Here is a 22,845-nt window from a genome sequence, read left to right as displayed (position 1 = left end):
ATTGTTAATCAGCAATGTACTAAAATACTTTAAAAAATGGAGCTCCAAGCATGAAACTAAAATTTTATTTTTAGGATATATATTTTCCCTACTAGAATGTAAATTCAAAAATATTCTGGCAGGACCTCACAGTTGTCTCACATTACATTGAATGGAATTCATCATGTTTTTAAATGTTTTTTATTGATTTTTTTTTAAGAGAGAGAAACATCATCTATCACCTGCCTCCTGCACGCCCTATTGGGGGTTGAGTTGCAACCTAGGCATGTGCCCTGACTGGTAATCAAACCCATGACCTCTTGGTTCCTTGGTCAACACTCAACCACTGAGTCACACTGGCTGGGCAAATTCATCATATTTTTTATCCCACTAGATATTGTACCAATAAACAGGAAGAATTCAACTCAAACAAGAAAAGAACAGAATTCATTCCTCATAAAAAATTATTTTGTTATGAAGCACCTACTAGAATATCTCTAGTGACTTATAGTATTTGTTGAATAAATGAATATACAAACACACAGAAATAGTTGAATGAATTGATTAATACATACATACATTAAAAAATCAATCAGAATGACAATACCTCTTTAAAACCATGAATTACTGACTGAGAACTTGAAAACTTAGTTATAGTATAATATTTCTAACCTTAAAAAAATCAGCAAATCCACCAGAGGGTTGGTTTTCTCCTACATATGAAATAATTTGCTTAGTAATGCAGAATAGAACATTTTAATATTATTTATTAAGTTAATATTCTACTCAAGAGTTTCAACACAAATAAAACAGGAAAAATAGAGTAAGTAATAAAATTACACTAGTATTTACTCACAGTTCAGTAGATTATAATTCAGTCTTAGAGGACTTAAACTTATGCTAATTTACACATCCTAATGTAAAAAGTCTATACATTGTCACTCTTACCAATTGGGTTTTAGTAAATAGGGATTCAAGTATTCTTTGTTAGTGCATTAATATTTTTGAACTTGGTGTAATTTTCATCATCTGTATTGATTTTGTCAACAAAAATTTCTTTCTTTTTAATGTCTGTTTGGAAGGGTGGTAGGTAAAAATTTTAAATTTGCATACAACTTGAGAATATAGCGGTTATTGAGTGTAGATTCTGATTCAGAAGCTACGGTATAATTACGGCTTTATGCTAAGCTTTCCATAGTCTCCTTGGGTGGCCGTTAAGGGCTTGAGAGATTTAATGCTCTCATTTTCTTCCCAGAGCACACATTTTATTAACAGAAAAATCTGTCTCCATATTTACATGAATCTGAGGGAAAATTTTTAGGGATTCATATGACTCTCAAATATTAATAATTATAAGAAATCAATTTTAGAAGTCTCTAATAGTTTAAAATGTCTTCCTCTTTACTGATTTTTTTAAATTTGAATAGAAGTTATTAAAGTATGGACTATTTCTAGATTCTCTATATATCTGTCCTTATTGCAGAATTTTTTATAACCCGTATAAATCCTTGTCATCATAATTAATTTAACTCAGCAGACATATGGAAAGGGTTGCCATAATTTTATTCACATATCTGAAAGTCACTACTCATTCACTCCTCAATCTATTCAAGATAAGAAATCACAACTTCTTGCTTAATACATTAAAATGAAAAACTTTCCATCATTTAATAATATGCACTCTTCTCCAAACTTTTCAGAATTTCCTATCCTATTTAAGAGAAAGAACACAAAATGGTAATTACATTGTGTGGCCAGTAAAGAAAAAAAGAAGACAGTTGATAGGTAAAACAAATAAATATAAAATTGCAAACCAGAAAAAGAACATTAAAGTCTCAACAATTAGCTGAATGAAATGCTAAAAGAAAGTTTACCCTATCCAGGATAACAGCAGCTCTTGCACATTCCATTTCTAACTTCATTGTGTCCTTCTACATTCAAAATTCATAACATTTTTCATAGGTTGTCTTTAAGCTGAATAAATATTTTGCACTCTACTTTAACTCACAAACACTGTAATTTTTTCAGCAACCAGTTCAGTCACTTTAATATCCTTCTTGTAATAGGCTTGTATATCAAATTTAAGCAATATGTGACTGTAACTTATTCGTTCTTTTGGTAAAAATAGATTCTTTACCTGGGACTGAAGAAGCACTAATGGAGGAGGGTGGAGAATTTGAAATAGCATCTAAATTAACAGGACCTGTAAGTATATTCACTTATTGTTTTAATCTCTAAAACTAATTTATCTCATTGATAGGAAAATCTAATAGAAGTAGAAAGGAATAGGAAACAATAACTTTAAAGGATATTTCAAGTGTACACCCACTGTGTCCCTCATAACTATGCAGAGTGCTCATATCAGTAGGGGGCCAGCTTGATTACAAGTATACAGCAAGGCTGCAATTAAGGAAGAAGATTCAAATGAGGTGGGAGAAAATAAATTCTGGTATTAAAACCTTTTTGTGCACATGAGTATTCTATAAGATATGAGTTGCCATCTTAAACTTCAATAAGTTTATACCTATCTTAATAGAAAAATAAATGTTTTGCATATCCTGAAAGTTCACATATAATATAAGCATGCTATTATTGGTTATGAAGTCCTTGTGATATTTTTGTTAAACTATCTCTTCAATAGAGTATATTGGGAGGAAACCAATAGGTTTAAGATTTTCAATGCAATATAATGTTGAGAGAATAAATACAGGAAAACTGAAATCTACATGTAAATTCTAAACATAAAGTTTATAAAAGATTCTGAGTTATTTTCAAAATGACTATGCAGTCTTGTGCTATCCTAAACTTAATATTTAGAATGGGTTTACATGCTACAGTATTCTCTGTATTTGTTTGCTGGGGCTTCCATAAGAAAGCACCACAGACTGGGTGGCTTAAATAGCAGAATTTTATTGTCTCACAATTCTGAAGGCAGATAGATCTGAGTGCTAGCAGATTTGGTTTCTCCTGAGGCCTCTCGGCTTGCAGATGGTCATCTTCTCTCTGTATCTTCACATCGTCATCCCTCTGTCCATGTCTATGTCCTGATCTCCTCTTCTTTTAATAACACTAGTCATATTGGATTAAGACCTATCCCAATGATCTCAATTAACTTAATTACCTTTTTAAAACCTTGTCTCCAACTACAGTCAGATTCTAAAGAACTGGAGGTTAGGATGTCAGCATATAAATTTGGGGGGACATAATTTAGACCATAACACTCTCTGATGAGGTTATAGTATTTGGAACATTACTTGGATCACAAGATTTGATTGAGGGCACCACATTTTCCAATGGATTTCATAATAAAATTAATTTTTTAATTACTGATGAAATTAACATATCTTTGAAGTTTCCCAGAATCCTATTTAAAACTTCAAATTTGTTTTCTTTGTTATTCTATATAGTAGTTGTCATCTTCTAATATACTATGTATTATACTTGTTTTGCTTATGGTTCATCTTGTTCACAAAATATAAGGTCTATGTGGGCAAAAATTATTTTCCTTTTTTTTCACTTTTGTATCCCTAGCAAAGTGCCTACACATAGTAGATACACAATACATATATATTGAATAAATGAAATTTTTATCAATAATTTCTCGTCATGAGATGAACTATATATGTAGAGCCTTAAAAATCGAAAGAACCGTGGCGGCCATCAGGTTCAGCCTTTCCTCTTCCTTATCTCAGTATTCTTACTTTCATTGAAGGTAAGGATATCCATTTTATATAAAAGGAAACAAAGTCAGAGAAGCTTCGTAACAGGACTAAGCTCCCAAAGCTAAAAGAGTGAAAAGGTCAGGAGTTGAGCGCTAGTCAATTTCCCTTCTACTGCATATCCCTGGTATTCAGGTGCTTTCCCATTTCTTTCAGGAGTTTATTCCTGTTTGTTAGACATTTTCATATACTCCTCACTACCACTTGTAACCATTGGTTTCAGTTCTGTTCCTTGGGCAATAGCCTGAGTCCAATCCTTCCTTTTCACTACTCTCCACTTATTGGAGACAGTTAGGATGTCCTATTTGAGACTTGATCAGCCCAAACACAATCTGTTCCTTCAACCAGTTCTTCTATTGTGTAGTTTGCAAAAATTTCAGCACTTTTGATTCTTTCCCTGGACATATTCTTGTTTGCCAAGTCCCTTGTAACGTGGGGGTTATGCCACAACCAAACCCAGGGTTCCAATAATGTTCCCACATCAGAGAGTATAATGGGATACATACTTGATGCAAATATTATCTTTGGAGTATGACCTGGGATTGTAATAATGTTTTTTAAAGGAACTTTCTGACATTTATAAACTTCAGTTTGTCTCCATAATCTCATGATGATAAAAATGAATAATCTGTCATTCATCACTTTTGGCAAAGATTTGTTTTATCATCTGTGAATTCTACCAAAGCCCATGTACTTATCTGCCTCATATCTAAAAGGATACAGTTAGATTCTCTTTTGAATCACTTTCTAAAATTCAGGTATATCTGTTTATAGGATTTGACTTACTTAATAATACCTAATAATCCGAAAGGGGGAAAAAGAAAAGTTAGCTTTTTTTGTCAAAATTCTCTTGAGTTATTACAAACTGGCTCTTAAAAGATTTTCTGCTTTCTTTTGATAGTGTTCACACAGTGCTCTCCTATGCAGACATCTGTTCTAAGTCAGTGTTACTTGTTTTCATTTATCAATGATTAGACTTTGAATTCTTGAAAATTCTATAATTCTATTTAGTCAAATTAACACTAATTCTTTTTGGAAATATGTGGAATATAAAAATACCTGTATAAATTAATATCAGGATCCTGAACATAATCTCTAGGTGGTAGCTGCTTTTATTGTAAAGAAAACATGGATTTTTAAAAATTTTTGTCAGATTGATGATATTTTAGATGCAAATTCCCCCAAAACATACTTCTATAATATTTCTGAGGACTGTATTTTTGGTAAATCAAGAAGAAAATTGTGGCTTTGTGTAGATATGAATGGAGAATTGAAACAAAACAGAACTTTTTTTCTTTATTATCGTAAGAAATGCAATATATTTTATAGCAAATTTTGAGTCATATACTGCAAAATGTAAAAATGCCACAAATGTTAAAAACCATTTAGAGTAATTTCAACACGTGCTGTCTCTATTTGCTAACTTTCCATGTTGGGTATTGGATATTAATAAGTGGGTAGCAGGATTTTGGAAACTTTTCCCCAGTGGCTTCACCTGTGTTTAAAATACTTCATGAATATTTTGTGAATATTTGAGTGAAGTAAAGGCAACATTTAGTTTAGATTTTTATCGTCTCCCTAATAAGCAAGTCATCCTTTAGGAATTTCCCTCTTCCCTTCCTCCTTCTGTGTTCTGGAATGCCTCTTAACATATTCACAGCTGTGACGATTAAAGCTGAATTTGCTAGCTAAATCTATTTGTTAAAAATGAACCAACAAAAGGAAAATCTTAGGAAGAAAATACCAAGCAGCAGATATTGATTATAACCTTTTAATTCATAAATGTGGTACATATTTTTCTGGATCAGTGAGCCAAAAAGACTTACAGCAATGATATTTTAATTACACAGTTCTTATGGCATTCTTAAAAATTCTATATTGTTTTTTGTTAAACAAGCATATGAGCATAATGAGAAAATAAGATAACTAAGAAAGATATTTGACATTAAATATCTTACTGACTTTTTTTTCTTTGTAAATCTGCTATTTGTTTTATTTATTCACCAGCACTGACCAGACTATCATAAGCTGACTCTCTTTTTTTAAATTTTTTATGGAACTAATTGGGATGACATTGGTTAATAAAATTACATACAATTCTATAATACAGCAGCTGTATATTGTATTGTGTGTTCACTACCCCAAATCAAGTCTCCTTTCATCACTCCGTATCCCTCCTTTACCCTCTTCTTTCTTCCCCTACACCCCTTTCCCTCTGCTAATCACCCTACTGTTGTCTGTGCTTATGAGTTTTTTGCTTAATCCCTTCACCTTTTTCAACCCAGCCCCCAATGGTCCTTCCTCTGACAGCTGTCAGTCTGTTATCTGTATCTGTGAGTTTGCTTCTATTTTGTTTGTTAGTTTATTTTGTTCATTAGATTTCAACTATGAGTGAAATCATATGGTACTTGTCTTTCCCTGACTGGCTTATTTCAGTTAGCATTATGCTCTCCAGATGCTTCCATGCTGTCACAAAAGGTAAGATTCCCTTCTTTTTTATGGCTGAGTAGTACTCCATTGTGTAAATGTGCCACAGCTTCTGTGTGCACTCATCTACTGATGGGCACTGGGGCCGATGAGCTGACTCCCTTAAGACTTTATGTAACTGGTCATCAGTTAAAGTAGAAGAAAAATTAAAAGGACTCCTATAAGGAAAGGTTTTATAAAAAGCCTGGAGTTTTTAAGAGTTTTATTTTCAGGTCATTTTTCTTCTGAAGAGCTTTATATATTTGAGGAGGTATATGCAACTAACTAGAATGAAAATAGTAATAATGAAAATGATAGCACATATTTGTATGGTACTTTTTAATTGCTAAGCATTTTTACATACTTAATATCAATCATCTCTGAATTTTGCAGTTCTTATGATTTATCTCTTAGGCTTGACACTCTTTCTGTGAAATAAATAGTGCTCTAAGTTTGCGGTGAGCATATTGAGCTCCTAGATAATCTGGTAACTTGTCCCAGGTCACATAAATGGGGAAAAACTAAAGCTCATATTTCTCAGTGTCCCAGCCCTCTTTAATAGAACTTGTCAGGGTCCATACAATTATTAAGGCAATGAGGCCACTGCTAAATTGGACATGTAATATAGAAAGGATTAAAAGGAGGACATTATCAGTAGCCTATATCAAAGATAGAATTGTGAGATAGTAAAAAAAGTAGACATTTGAGGGACTGGATCAAAAGACAAGTATATTTTTATGAAAGGAAGGTATCAGTAAGTTTGGTGCAAGAAAGACTAGTCTTGCTTGGGTCTTTCACAATTAGAGGAATCCGAGAAACCAGGCTGGCATGACAAGGAGGGGATCTTAAAATTGGGAGGGTACTCAGAAGGAAAGTGAAAAAGGAAATAATACATGTTTTGGAAAGATTGCCTGTGGCAAATGCAGATGTTAGACGTAGGTGATTCCAGAATCATCATTTAATAAGGTGTCTACTTAGCTGGATTAGAGGTCAACTTCAATTACTTGTAAGATTGATTAATATGTGCTTATGAATTAGTACATAAACAAAACATTTTGTTTGTTGATGTTCTAGGAACAAGTGGATGGCTTTCTTTTTTGCCTTCACTTTTTGCTAATTCTTTCTACTTCCACTCACAAATAGTAAGGGATTCAGACCTAGTTGTCTGAAGTTGGAATTTCCCACACATACCACCTTTTCCCCATAGCCCATAAATATGAACTTTAAAAAGTACCAATTTGGATTATAATACTCCTGGAATAACAACTATAATTGGAAGCCATGAAGATAAAGAAACATTGATGTGCTTATTTCCACATACAGCTAGCACACAAATTCAGAAAAGAAATTTGACAGGAAGGATATTGTTCCTAAATGAATTTCTTGTGACTGGAAAGAATTAGGTGAATTGATTTTTTAAAATTTTTATTTATCCAATGAAGTGCATAGATCAGCAAAGTTTCACCTGTATTTCTTTTCCCTTTTACATTGTTAGTTTACAGTACAGTGAAATCCTTGTGAAAAAAATCTCTGGAAACATTAATGTTTTGCCCGCTGATGTGGCTCAGTTGGTTGCACCTCATCCCATGCACCAAGAGTTGCTGGTTAGATTCCTGGTCAGGGCACATCACAGGGTTGTTGGCTGAATCTCTGGTGGAGGTGTGTAGGAGGCAGCTGATCAATATTTCTTTCTCATTGATGTTTCTGTCTCTCCCTCTCCCATCCTCTCTTTTAAAAAAATCAATAAAAACATACACAAAAAACACACATCATAAAAAAAAAAAATCCCCTGGTGCTCTTGGGAATTATGTTAAAAGATGAATTTCCCTACACATGATCTCTGATTTGCTGAGACTTAATGAAAATGTCACAATCTGCTGAAATCATATGACTGTTTATAATATGCAGGTTGCACAGTGCCTTTTACTTCTCTATACTGGAAATCTGTATACTAATTTCAAGCCAAATAGCATGTGTCCCCTTGGAGATTTATTCCTTTTATTCCACTTTTTTTTTCCCAGATCTTTACCTCTTCTAAGTCATACTGAAAAAGACCCATACATTTAAAAGACATAAAATAGAAAATTATCACTTAGATTTGACAAAAAGCATAGAAAGAATTGTACCCATAGGTTTCCCATGTAAAACTGGGTATGAACTTTAGGGAACCTTTAGACTATTTCTTTAACTATGACTTTTGATAACCCTACTTTCTACTTTCTACTTTGTTTCTTATTAATATTGTTTCTCCCTACACATTACCCTCCCCTTATGAAAATTTTGACTATTTCATCATCCTTACTTTTTAAATGTTTCCAATAAAACATCTTTGATATTTTTCATAACCACGTATAATTTTATGGTAAGTAAATTGTTGCACATATTTTAGAGTATTTATAATTCTTTGTAAATTGACTTAAATAGCTGGTCAATGGAAGCAATGTTGAATAAATAGGTCAATGAACAGTTGCAATTTTCTTGTATTATATATCCAGTGTGGAAAACTAGACACACAGGTAGCATTTATGGAATTAAGATAGAACATTTTAATTAGCACTCTTGCAAAGTGGAAAAGAAACTAAGTTAATGTTCATTATCATCTCATCAAATACAAGTAATAAATTATGGTGAATTTTGTCTCTCAAAAGATAGTGTTGACAAATTTTGGCAGCTAATTGCAGCAATGAATTTTCTTCTAGAAAACAGAAATTAATACACATTTTGCTCAACCCTAAAGAATTTTACCATTTCTTTTTCCTTCTAGGATGTGGAATTTTGCTAGGTTTTTATGATTCAGATTTCAGATGCCAATAAAACTGCTTAAAACCAAGTGTTATAGTAGGCAAATTATCTAACCAAATTTTGGGATCTAGTGGGATTTTTCCTTTTGACATTTTTTGGTCTGTTGATTTCCAACACATTGATGATGGAAATATTTGTCCAAACTGGTATAAATATTTTTTAAAAATTCTGTGAATTTTTAAAATGTAGCTTCTAAATGTAACATTTACATAGAAAAAGTTACTTGAGATTATTAAGTATGATATAAATGTTAGATCATTGATTGTAGTTGTTCTAATTAATCATCTCTTTACATAATTTCACTATTTCTCCATTGCTAAAATGATGGCACTATTTCTTGGGATCAGTTAAATTCTGTATTTTATTTTTAAGACAATTGGAAGAAAAATATGCATTGATATAGAACAAGGACAGTGAGTTTCTAAGCAAATAATACCCAAGAAGATGGGGGATAGCACACTATTAATGTCTTGAACTCATTATGGAAAACAGTATGAAGTTTCCTCAAAAAACTAAATATGGAACTGACATCTGACCCAGTATTCTCACTTCTAGGAATATATCCTAAGAAACCCAAAACACCAATCAGAAGGAATGTATGCACACCTATGTTCATAACAGCACAACTTATAATAGCAAAGATCTGGAAACAGCCCAAGTGCCCATCAGTAGATGAGTGGATTAAAAAGCTGTGGCATAGTTGCACCATGGAATACTATGCAGTTGTGAAAAAGAAGGATCTCTTACCCTTTGAAACAGCATGGAGGAACCTGGAGAGTATTATACTAAGTGAAATAAGCCAGTAAGAGAAAGACAAGGATCACATGATCTCAATCATATGTAAAATCTAATGAACAAAATAAACTAATGAAAAAAATAGATTCAGAGACATAGAAGCATGGAACAGACTGCCGAATCGCAGAGGGAAAGCGGAAGTGGGTGAGTGGGTGGGAAGTGATCAACCAAAGACCTTATATGCATATATTCATAACCCATGGACACGGACAATAGGATTGTGAAGGCTTGGGGTGGGAGGCAGGTGAGGGCTAGAAGTGGCCAATGGAGGAAAAGGGAACATTTGCAATACTTTCAACAATAAAGATTAAAAAAAGAAAACAAGCACTTTTAATTGTATTAAGCAAAAGAATATGAAACATTTTCAAGATTAATAAGATTTATATAGGAAGTCATAGCCATAATTTCTTATTCATTAAATTAATTGTAAATATGTCTGAAAAATTCAGTTCTTATAGATTTAAATAAATATTTGACTGCATATTTGAATTACTCCTCCACTTGAAAGAGGGAAAATAAATAAAAGCGCATAAATGCAATGTCATGAATAAATGAAAATTGTCGGAAATTCATGAGGAAATGTCTTATACTCAGAGACTGGTCCTAGCCAATCTTATCACTTTCGATCTTAACGGGTGTTACATTTCCACTATAATACTTCTAATTCAACTGTGTAACACACCAAATTTTTGCCTTTTTTTAATAGTCTGTCCTGGGAGCTAATTCTACAGAATAAAGTTAGTTCTTAACCTTCACTTCAACAATACTCCATAACATTTAGGAAAACCTCCTTATTCCCTGTTGATTTGTTTCCTGCTAGAAATGTTTTCTATTTCTGAGACTTGTGACTTTTTCATACAGCTGTTGACATAAAAGGAAAGCATAGAAACTTAGTAAGTCATCTTTGTATATTGGAAATTCAAGTGTAACATATTCATTTTATCTGTGGCTTTTCGGTCTTTGCTCAGCCATGATGTTCAAATGTCAAATAAATAGTTGACTTTTGATGTGTTTTCACACGGTCAGTAAAAGAGACTAACAAGGCAAACTTTGTCTTTGCACATCTCTGTGGCTGTGTTTCAAAATCAATAACTAACTTTTATGTGTGCATTTCAGTTTATAAAATGCTTTTATATTATTCCAACAACCCTGTAAGCATTGTTGTTGTTCTCATTTTAAAGATGTGAAAAGAAGCCCAGAGGAAATAAGTTGCCCCAAATTACACAGAACTGGGACTTAATGTGGTTCATTCTGAATGTCCTTTAAACTTTTAGCAAATACATGGCAGTGTATCTGGCAAAGACATCAACCCAATTATTGTACTCATGTTGGATGTGAATCCACAGACTTCCATGGTATGGATTCTGTGATTATCAACAGCAGGATATTGTACCAATAATATAATAAAGTATAAAATAGAATTACTATCATGAGTCACAGTCATCTCAAGATATGTAGCACCGAGCTCAGTGCCAAGAGGAAGAGGTGCTCAATTAATGCTCGTTGGATTGAACTGAAGGAGGAAAAATCACTCCAAATATTTTTTTTTCATTCATTAGCCACATTTTCCAAAGGGCTGTTGTTCTAACTAGAATACAGTGGGGCCTTGACTTACGAGTGTCCCGACTAACGAGTTTTTTGAGATACCAGCTGTCTCTCGGCAGATTTTTTGCATTGAGTTGACAGAGTAATTTGAGTTAACGAGCTCCTTAACGAGCTCTTCAACGAGCTCGGTCTCGGAACTAATGAAACTCGTAAGTCAAGGCCCCACTGTATAATGGCTGTTGTCCTAAACATAACATTACAAAGCTTGTAACTGTACTTAACCCTGCAGTTCGTCTGTCTTGGGTACCTCCCAGTTCTCTGGAGCCTCTGGCTTAGGCTGAGGGTTATAGGATGACATGGGTCTGAATGATTTTCATTTTGTGACCTATAATCTCTTCAAAAATGTATCCTTTCATCTAATTAAATAACAGGATGATGTTTGTGGCTATTGCGGCAGTATAGCTATTAAGTATGGAATTGTGTTCAGGCTGACCTTGGAAATCAGCAGGTCCCAGTACCTCTAAACAGTGGTTCTCAACCTTCCTAATGCCGCGACCCTTTAATACAGTTCCTCATGTTGTGGTGACCCCCAGTTTCATTGTTACAAATTGAACATAATTAAAGCATAGTGATTAATCACAAAAACAATATGTAATTATATATGTGTTTTCTGATGGTCTTAGGCAACCCCTGTGAAAGGGTCGTTCGACCGCCAAAGGGGTCGCGACCCACAGGTTGAGAACCGCTGCTCTAAGACCTGTTTTTTAAAAATGGGCTCAGAAAACATTCCCTCACAATTACCTTATTTTGAAATCTTACATAAAATAATATGCTTCATATCTTCAACCTCTTACCTATTGCTGTCTTCTTTTCCTGTCCTCTGTGGAAACCTGATACTTCCCCAGACATTGTTTATCACTTGTACCTTTATGCAAATACTGATTATTTTCTCAGACCAGTTCTAAGAGGCAATATTGTGTTTATCTTGGTTTTCCTCTGCAACTTTCTGACAATTCATTTTCAAATCTGAATAAAAATTCCTCTTCTTCTGAGATTCAGATGATCTCATACAATGTCAATTTCTTGATCACACCCCTCAGTCATTGAGGACTTCGACATTTGGTACATGCTGTCTTCAGCATGTCTTCTTATTCTATTCTTCAAACTTTCTGTCCAGTATCTGCTACCTATGGACACATCTTGAACCTTACCAGAATGAGTTCTGTTTATCTCTAGACTCAAACTCCAGTATATCAGTCTCTACTGATAATACCCTCCTTTTTGTTTTCTCACTTCCTTAGTTCCACCACTTCCCCAAAGAGCTCCAGGGCTAGCATTGCCTCTTACTGGCTGCCCTATCTAGCTAAGATCTCAATGTTGCACCACATCAATGCCTTGTCCATTTAGCCTTCTACTGCTGCTAATTTACAGCCTGGAGTCCATCCAACCTATTCACACTCCATATTTCAACACATAGGCAGACAAAAAAAATCACAGAATTATGGAGATTGTTGCAATGCAATAGTAATGCCTTCTAATTTTATTTCTCCATGTACCTCGCCAGTCCATTCACCTGCTCTAAATCAGCTTCTAATCTCATGTTCTATATCAGCTATCCCAAAACTATTTCTGGCTCTCTGCTTCTCAAAAAAAAAAACACAAAATCAACACAAACAAAACCAAACAAACAAAGAAAACTTGGGCCCTCAAGTGTGAAGCCTCTTAATATCCTATAAGCCTATTTTAAAGATGCTATACCCATGTGTCTCAGCATCCCCTCTCCTTTATTTCTCATCCAGTGTCAGAGGAAGCGGTTTGAATTGTATTGTTTCAAGATTGCTTGTGAGAAAATATTTTTATTTCTCTCTTTAACATCTCTTTTTTTCTGCTCTATGTTCAACCCATCCTTTTTTAAATTTCCTATAAGCTGTGAGCATTCTCATACATCTCCCAGTAGCAAACAAATACATGAATCATTTCATATTTCACCATTAGTGAGACAGGCCTCTGTCTCTCTCATGTATTTTCCATCAAAATCCCAGAGAAATCCATCTTTTCTTCCTCTCATCAATTCTTTAATCCACTTCAAAAGTGAATATTAATTTCTTATATCCAAATCCAACGAACTACTGCTAGCCTTCAATTTCTTTACTCTTTTGGTGAAAATTGGTTCCAACAAGGAGATTGCTCCAAATAGCTTAAGTAAGGAGCCAAACGTTATGGAGCTATTTCCTCTCTACACCATTCAAAGAAACTGAGACTATGTTACATACAACTCTGTAATTCAGAAGGCTGGTGGGATTAAGTATTCCGACTAGACTATGTGAAAATAGATCCAGAACAGCAGGGACATGACTGTAAATTAACAGTACTGACTTGCTGAGACAGTCTGTTTCTTCATCACCACCACACAAATCTCACCAAACTCCTCTCTGCGAGCTTGCTGGAAAGAAGGGACGTGCATGCCTGCATCCTTTAAATGGAAAGGATTTGTTCCGTGATAGGGCACACGTGGAATTTCTATGTTCAGCTTCAGCAGGTTTACTTAGCATGGATTTCTGTGTAATTTTTCTCCTTCCTCTCCCTTCAACATTTATTACACTGCTCTTATTCTTGAAGCTCCTGCTTCTTTTGTTTCCTGAGACACAATTCTTTACTGATTATCTAGCTCTCACGTGTCCTCTTTGCTAGCTCTACCCCTCTATCTGACTCTAAAATGTTGGTGTTTCTCAATAGTACTTCTTGTCTCACTCCTCTCATCTTGCAAACAAATTCTCTCTCAGTAATGCCATTCACACCCATTACTTCTTCTGACTTTAAGTCCAGTTCTTTCTTCTGGAGCTCTTTCTGAGGATCAGAATTATACACACCAAACCAAACAAAACAAAACTACCACCCCTACCGCAAAGAGGAAAGCAACATAGAACCTATTCACTGGATGCCCTATTGGCATTTTAGTCTTAAAATATCAAAGCTGACCATCTTAAACTTACCTTGTTTTTTCCTTAATTCAAAACCCTAACCATCACTCGCTCAAGCTATTTTAAAAATTATCTTATGCCTTTAGACTTATACTCCATAAATCCATGTATTCGAAACTAAGAAGATTTTTCAAAAATAAAAATCTGATCATGTTATTGTTTCTGGTAGTATAACATTCAAATTAGTTGCTGGTTTGACAAACATAATTCTCAATTATCTAGCCCATTTATCTCTCTACCTTCTATCTTGCCCTTCCAGTCATTGTAAATTACTTGCCATCTTTGGAATCGCAGATGTTAGTTTCAAGATTTTATACCTAGATATTCTATATTCCTGCCTAATAGAAAACTTTCTTAGCCTGTTTTTCACTTCTTGAATCACTAGAAAACCCCTATGTATTAGTGTTAAGCCTTCCAGATCTTTTCCTGACACCCTTAGAAGTTTTCTTTGAGTCCCAATTGCTGCTACATTCTGTGCCCATCTCAGTCTGGTGTGCAATTCTTTAAGGAATTTTGTTATTAATCCATCTATCGAAGTCTATTAGATTCTAACCTCCTGAGATTAGAAACTGGTTTTATTTATTTTTACCCCAGGGCATAATTATGCAGACAAAGGAATGAGTGAATGAATAAATAATGTAACTGTGGGTCTCTGGAAATAAAAATTTGGTATTTTTCTATTTGCTGCTGCTCTAACACATTGTGATATTTCATGTTGAAGTTGCTCTCTGACTATTGTGTCCAAGTACAGATAAGTTCAATAGGATAGACTTTCAGGCAGAACTGGAAAGAATCCAATAATTCCATAGTATACAGCATAGATGCAGAAACTGTCTTTCAGGTTTTTGTTTTCATTGATTGATCAATCAATCAAGAATTCAATCAATAGTTGTCTAATCATTGTTCATAAAGCTATAGGGAATACAAAGAAATATTGGGTATAATTTCCTTTTCTTTTTTAATCCTCACTTGATGATATGTTTTTATTGATTTTGAAGAGAGAGGAAGAGAAAGAGAGAGAGAGAGAGAAACATTAATTGGCTGTGTGCTTCTTGTACACACACTGACCAGTAATGGAACCCACAACCCTTTTGGTTAAGGGACAATGCCTCGACCAATGGAGCCACTAGGACAGGGCAATATTGGGATTTAATTTCTATTCTCAAACTGTATTATCTAATCATATGAATTAAGAAATTCACTAGAAATCAGTTGGATTCAAATTCAGTATAAAACAATATAAGTTGTAATAAGAACTGTGTTTACTGATTTCTTTCAATGTGTCTATTTACTCTGCTAAGTGTTCTCATATATGATATATAAATTTAGCAACAAATCAAGAACAAATTATCTGTTTTGTTAATGAGTAAATTAATTAAAGGTTAATTATACTTGCTCAAGGCAAAAACTTATAAAAATAGTCCAGTGATAATTCAAACCCAGGCATCTAGCTCTCAAGTTCTCTATAACCCAATCCCATCTATGTCTAAAGGTAAAAATGAAGTATTAAGACAAATATTACCACCAAACACTTAAAGTAGGCTTAAGAGCATAACAACAAACTCTTGAAGGAAGTGAAACTTGAGGGAAATCTTAAATGTTGGGACGGTTTTCTGTGTACTGTGAGAGGGGTAGATCACACTAGGTGAGAAAGAGACATGAGGAAGTTTTGAAGTTGAGAATAGCTGGTTTTATTGCAAGGGCCATAGAAACCCCTAGGGTCATAGCAGATGATTTGTTATGAGTTGTAGAAATATGATAGATTGTGGATCCTGAATGCTGGGTTGAGGGCACTAGAGATCTCTTGACACCTCTAAATTTGTGCTATTAATTTTGGGATGTTTCAAGGAATAACCTTTTGGCTACTTCATGTAGTTAAAACTGAATGGAGAACAATTATAGAGATGACAAGGACACCAGTCAGGAGTTTTTACAATCCTTAAGTATAATGATGAATTTCTGAACTCAGACTAGCAATGGATAACAAGGAGGAACAGCATGGCTTTTTATGTAACATTTTCCCTTGTGTGACTATTTTCACTCGCCTGAGGAATAATTTATGTATCATAAAATTCACCCATTTCAAGTATATCATTTAATGACTTTTTGTAAATATCATGATTGTTCAACCATCACCATAATCCAGTTTTAGGACATTGTCATCACCCCAATAAGATTCCTCATGCCCCATTTACAGTTAATCTCCATTTCCACTCCCTGTCCTAGGCAACCACTATTTTACTTTCTGTCTCTCTAGATTTGCCTATTCTGGACATTTCATATAAATGGAATCATACAGCATGTGGTCTTTTGTGTCTGGCCTCTTTCACTTAACATGATGTTTTTGAGGTTCATCCATGTTGTAATATGATTACTAGCTCATTCTCTTTTATTGATGAATTGTAATATTCTGGTGCTGGATACACCACATTTTGTTTAATAGTTCATGGGTTGATGGATATTTGGGTTGTTTCCAACATTGGACTATTATGAACAATGCTGCTATGAAGATTCACATTCAAATCTTTCTGCGGATATATGTTTTCATTTCTTGTGGGACATTCCTAGTAGTAAAATTGTTGGGTTTTATGGTAAGTTTATATTTATCTTTTAAAATTTCTCCTTTGCAATTTTAAGGGTACAAAATTAAAGATGTGAAACAGAGAATTACCATATGGCCCAGCAATTCCACTCATAGGTATATAACCAAAATAATTGAAAACAGGTGCTAAGGGAATAGCCAAAATGTGGAACCAACCCAATGTCCATCAACTAATCAATGGAAAAACAAAATATTCTGCATCTAGACAATGGAATATTGTTAAGCTATTTAAAAAGTGAGGTTCTGATGCATGCTACAATGTGGAAGAACATTGAAAATATTATGCTAAGTGAAAGAAGCCAGACGCAAAAGGTCACAAATTATATGATTCCATTTATATTAAATTTACAAAACAAGTACATTCATAAAGACAGAAAGCAGATTAGGGGTTGCCAGGGGCTGAGAGAGAGGAAAATGGGGAGTCATTGCTTAATGGGTTTGGGGTTTTCTTTTAGGAATATTAAAATTTTCTGTAATGACATAGTTGTACAACATCGTAAAAGTACTTAATGTCACTGACTTGTACACTTCAAAATGGTTAAAGTAGTAATCATTATATGTATTTTATCACAATAAAAAATTAAAGCTCTGATGGCCCAAACTGAAAATTCTAAAATCCACAAGAATAGAGCAGATGGATTTGCTCTGGAAGATTCAGAATGGTTAGGGGAATGATCTCTTCATAGAGTCAATTAACCATCCTTATTATCATCATAGCTCACTAATTCAGTGTCTACTTTGTTCATACATTGGCCTAAGGGCATTGCAGACTCTATCTCTAATTTGCATTGTAGTCCAGCTTGGTAGGTATTATCTCTAATTTTCAAGATTAGGAAATAGAAGTTCTAAGAAGTTAACATGTCCATAGTCAAATAATTAGTAAGTGCTGGAACTGGGAGTCAAGAGACATTCTCTTTTACTCTAGGCCTATGGATTTTATACTATATTTTGCTCCTCCAAAATTGTTTGTGCATGTACTAGATAGAAGGCACCACACACAAAGGAATAGTAAAACAAAGCATTATTATTGGAGAAGGCAGAAGAACCTGGAAAGGGACTCTAAGATTGCAAACCTCAGCGTTTTTAGGAAATTCACATTGTAGTTCATGTTAGTGGGTCCCTGGGTAAACTGGAACAATGATCATAATTTATCCCATATTGTAAAATGACAGTTCTGAGTTCAGCATTTGCTTATTATAAGCTGATTCCAAATATTTTGGCTCGCTTCCAGGAAGAACACAGGGCTTGTAATTTCAATTACATGGCATTTCAAGTAGAACCGGGTCCTAATAGTAGATGGAGGGATTAGAGGTGACTGCCAGGACAGCGACAAGGTTCAGAAAAGGATTATTATTTTTAGATCACTTTATGCATCAAGTGGACCAGCTTACCCCCATGCTTGAAAATATTGCAAAGCATAAATGACTTAATTCTTGCTTGCTAAGCCTAAATAGAAAAATTTAGGTTATGTGAAGTGGTTGTAGTCAGGGTTTCAATAAGAAGTTAAGATGCTTGTGCTCCACATTGTATTGAGTGGTTGGGGGCTTGAATTACAATCAGCCTCCTAAACTGTGGGTTAGGATTCATTTGACATAAATATTTACTAAGAGTTGTTAGGAAGATATGCCATTACTTTGAAAAATACTTTACTACCCTAAAAGAAACAAGCAAAAAACATTTCCAAGCTTGAATAGATGGAATCTATGGGTTAGAAAGGAAACATGAATTATTTTATTATGATACTAGAGGCCTGGTGCATGGAATTCATGCACTCAGGGGGTGGGGGAGGGAGTCCCTCAGTCCAGCCTGTGCCCTCTTGCAGTCTGGGAGCCCACAGGGGATATCCGACTGATAGAAGCCAGCAGTTGGACATTCTGAGTGCTGTTGCGGAGGCGGGAGAGGCTCCCGCCACTGCTGTTTCTCTTGCCAGCCATGAGCCCAGCTTCTGGCTGAGTGGTGCTCCCTCTGTGGGAGCACACTGATCACCAGTGGGCAGCTCCAGCATTAAGCATCTGCTCCCTGGTGGTCAGTGTGCATCATAGGGACCGGTTGTTCCACCGTTTGGTCAATTTGTGTATTAGCCTTTTATTATATAGAATTGCTTCCTGAAATTATTAGTAACACTTCTGTTGGATTGAAATTTTAAAAGCATAAATGTTTCATATCAGCGATTTCTTAAAAAATTAATTATATTACAAAATATTTCTCAAAATCTCTTGTATAAATTCAGATGTGTATCCACAATGACATGAACTTCCTTCAGATTACAAAATGAAAGGGTTACGGTTCTTCCTGTTTCTCTTTAATTGCAGTCCCAACTTCATAGCCTCAAAGGATATGGAGAAGCCTAACAGCAGCTCCCTTCTCACACATCTAGGTTTTGGTCTTTTACTAGTAATCGTTCCTCAACTTCTCCAGGTGAAAGGAAACTAAGGCCTCAGGATAAAGCACCTATCTCTGTTGAACTTATAAGAGAGTTCTTCCTTACTTTTTTTATTTTTAGATTTCTAAAATTGATTTTTATAGAGAGTGGAAGAAAGAAGGGAAGAGAGAGAGAGCAATATTAGAGGGAAACATCAATTGGCTGCTTCCTGCATGCCCCCTACGAGTGTCGAGCCTACAACCCAGGCATATTCCCTAACCAGGAATATAGAACTGACAAGCTTTTGGTGCTCCAACAATTGAGCCACACTAGCCAGCATGAGCTCTTCCTTATTTAAAGTGATCAGAATTTGGTCCTTTTAACTTCCACAAATTGTTTGTGTTGATGTCTCATGAAATTCAATTTCCCTTCCTTTGAATTCTATGAATGAACAGCTCCTTGAAACCGTTATAACTATTTCTCTGAGAATTACAGCTGTAAGTTTTTTCCTTATCACTAGGACATTCTCTGCTTTGGACCAGATTGTTAGAAGTATCATTTTGGGTGGTGTGCTGGAGCTGGCGCACAGTAGCTCCCTGGGGCTGGGAGTGCCATCTTTCCCCAACTCTGTGTCCAGTGACATCACATTGGCATCCTGAGATCAGCTCTGTGAAAATATTTACACCGCAGAAATCAGGAAATGCTGCCTAATCAGAGACTTAACTTTTCCCTTTAGAGGGCTGGTTGTTAAACTTTTACCAGGACATCACTGATATCAAGAATCCAGGTGAGAAATATAGAGAAAAATGCTGTAAAAACTGACAGGTCACTTTTGGGGGGTATCATGAGCCAAGCTTAGTTTGAATACACAACTGGAACTCCAGAGCCCACCTCCTAGGAACTTGTGTCCTCATAGAGACTTGCACAGAGTTGTGTATATAATGTATGATTGCGATTTTTGTAATTTACTTAAGGTGGGAAATTTTTCTTCCATTCTTACATAAACCATCAGTGAGATGCCATACTCCATGGATCAGAGACACACTGGTTAGGTTGGAAGACATTTCCTAATTTTAACATATGGGGCATGCTTAGACCAGCATTTCTCATTAGGTAGCTCATAAAGTGTGGTTTGTTTGTGTTTTTTTTGAATATCAGGAAACTCCCCATAAATTTGTAGATAGTTCTTTTTGAGAATAGTATGAATCCAATTTCCTACCAATGCACTAGTGACTGTTGAGTTTTTAAAATGATAGGCAATGCCCGGTTGGCGTTGCTCAGTGGTTGAGCATCGGCCTATGAAACAGGAAGTCATGGTTCGATTCCCAGTCAGGGAACATGCCCAGGTTGTGGGCTCGATCCCCAGTGTGGGGAGTGCAGAAGGCAGCCAACCAATGATTCTCTCTCATCATTGATGTTTCTATCTCTCTCTCCCTCTCCTTTCCTCTCTGAAATCAGTATAATGAATAAAAATATATTTAAAAATAAATAAAATGATAGGCAGTAGCTTGTGAAGTTCTGTAATGCTGCACATTATTTTGTTCTTGAAGGAATGCTTAAAAGAAAATGACAAATAATATATTTTATGGTCATAGCCCTGGAATATTGAAAACATGTGCTCTTAGAGCAAATGATCACTTTTTGTAAAAATTGAGCACACTTGGATCATGTAGACATGCTTGTGAGCACTGAATATGAAATACAATACAGTATTATATTTATTATATGTATACTGCTTTGTTAATCAACTGAGATTTATTTATTAAGTTATTGATATGGCCCCTTCCGCCACCGTCATTGCATAAAACCTCATAGAAGAAAATTGGAAAGTGAAATCGTTTTAGCTCTAAAGACATTCTGGTTGTCTTAAGAAGATTATCCAAATGCACCAGGATAAAAACCATTAAGTAAACTGTATGATAACATGTATACATAATGTCACTTAGAGTTAGGAAAGCTTTCCATAGGTTGGATGAGTTAGATAAGATTGCAAGGGGGAATTGAACTTGACCTTTATGCCAAATAAGTCATTTTTGATCCTTTGCTTTACAACTTGACATAGTATATCTTTCTATCTCTGCAAAGTAAACATAAAAAAGATAGAAAACTAAGAGTCTTGAGTACATTTTAGATGACCCTCTTTAGAATTTTGAGGATGTATTTTACATAGGATTCAATAGGCCCTACAAATTATAACTTCAAAAACTTCATTTGTAGGAATGTGCTTTTTCACATATAAAGAGGAATAGGATGTGTGAATAACATGCTCCACATCGTTGAAATTGACTGGTCACTTTGATCTGTCATGCATGGCCCCTGTGTGACATTTCTTGGTGTGTGTTCTGTTCCTGGCGAGAAACAGTCACTGCCAGTGGTGCCAAGCCCTTTCTGTGGCTGCTGGAGAGCAAGCCATGCTCGAGTCAGGAGCAGGAGGCTCTGAGAATGAGCCTCCACATTCTGTGCAGGTTCCTGTTTCTGTGGTTGATGGCTTGCACTTGGCTACCATGTTCTTTCAAGCAATTTCGTGTATTAACTTTTAAAAAAATCACTTTCTTAAAAATGCCAGGAGTAATTTGGTTAAACAAAATGATACGAAAATATACAGCTACATGGATCATACTATGCTATGGGGACAAAACAAACTCATAATTCATACTGTAAACTAATAACACATACTGTTGACCTTAGAGATGGAAAAGTATACCCTGAAAGTGTTACTTTTACATGTTTTTCTAGAAGGATTTTAAATTGTTCTCATTTCAAAGTGGGTAAAAGAAGCCAAAACCTGCTACCAGGAGGAAAGTTGACAAGTATGTTCTTTCATGATTATTTTGTATTAAGGCGTAAAATTTCTTTTCTATGTAAACAGGGCTTTTAAGAATCTGAAAAGGAATGTTAAACAACAGGTGAAGGTTGAAACTCTGAGGCCAAAGAAGACATTAAGTAAACTTAACCCACCCAAATTACCCTGGGGTTTGCATAAATCTAGTCTGGAAAAGAATACCTAAGGCTCTCCTGGTCACAGTGAATTAATGTCTGAGTTAACTGAAGCTGTGCTATTTGCATGGAGAACTTTCGAGATTTTTAAGAAGGCTGAAAGGCAAAGACAACTCTAATAGGCTCTACCTACACTAATAGGCTACCTTTGAAACTTTTAAGGTGATATGAATGTCATAGTCTATCAATCATGGAAAAAGTACACTTGGAAATGTTTACATAAAATGTGTACTGTTACATGAAAGCAGAGGTAGACCAGATTTCTCAGGGCAGCTATCCCAAATGTGGACAGAAGTGTATGTGAGAGCTGCCAGCAGGCCTGCGTTTCCCGTTAGACCCTTGGTGTTCCTGCATCAAGTAAAGTGCCCTGACACAGTGTGGGTGCTTGATTGAAGAAATTAGGCATGTTGGGGACTCTATGCACTCTACATTTGTGGCCTGAAAAACATATAAATACTTCGATGATATAGTTAATTATAGAGGATTAATTCAGTTAGGAACTAATTTATTCTATTTTGAAAAGCATAATTCTACTAAATTTCTTGCTTACTATTCATGATAAATGTAGAAAATGTGCTGTTAGTTTTCTTCTTAAAG

General features: G+C 35.1%; 1 protein-coding gene across 4 annotated transcripts in view; it reads left to right on the top strand.

The window, feature by feature from the left end:
* CUNH8orf34 (chromosome unknown C8orf34 homolog) overlaps nt 1–22,845 on the top strand; it is a 249,830-nt gene that overhangs the window by 180,878 nt on the left and 46,107 nt on the right. For all 4 annotated transcript variants that reach the window (XM_070391951.1, XM_070391950.1, XM_070391949.1 and 1 more), the window contains one exon: nt 2,108–2,184. In XM_070391951.1, coding sequence (XP_070248052.1) covers nt 2,108–2,184 — 77 coding nt within the window. The remainder of the gene's footprint in view (nt 1–2,107; nt 2,185–22,845) is intronic.

Source organism: Myotis yumanensis, unplaced genomic scaffold (assembly GCF_028538775.1).
Source record: "Myotis yumanensis isolate MYYU_CA2020_CCGP unplaced genomic scaffold, mMyoYum1.0.hap1 SCAF_15, whole genome shotgun sequence".
NCBI lineage: Eukaryota > Metazoa > Chordata > Mammalia > Chiroptera > Vespertilionidae > Myotis > Myotis yumanensis.
The sequence above is the reverse complement of the archived record's forward strand: the minus strand, read 5'-3'. Positions and strand labels throughout refer to the sequence as shown.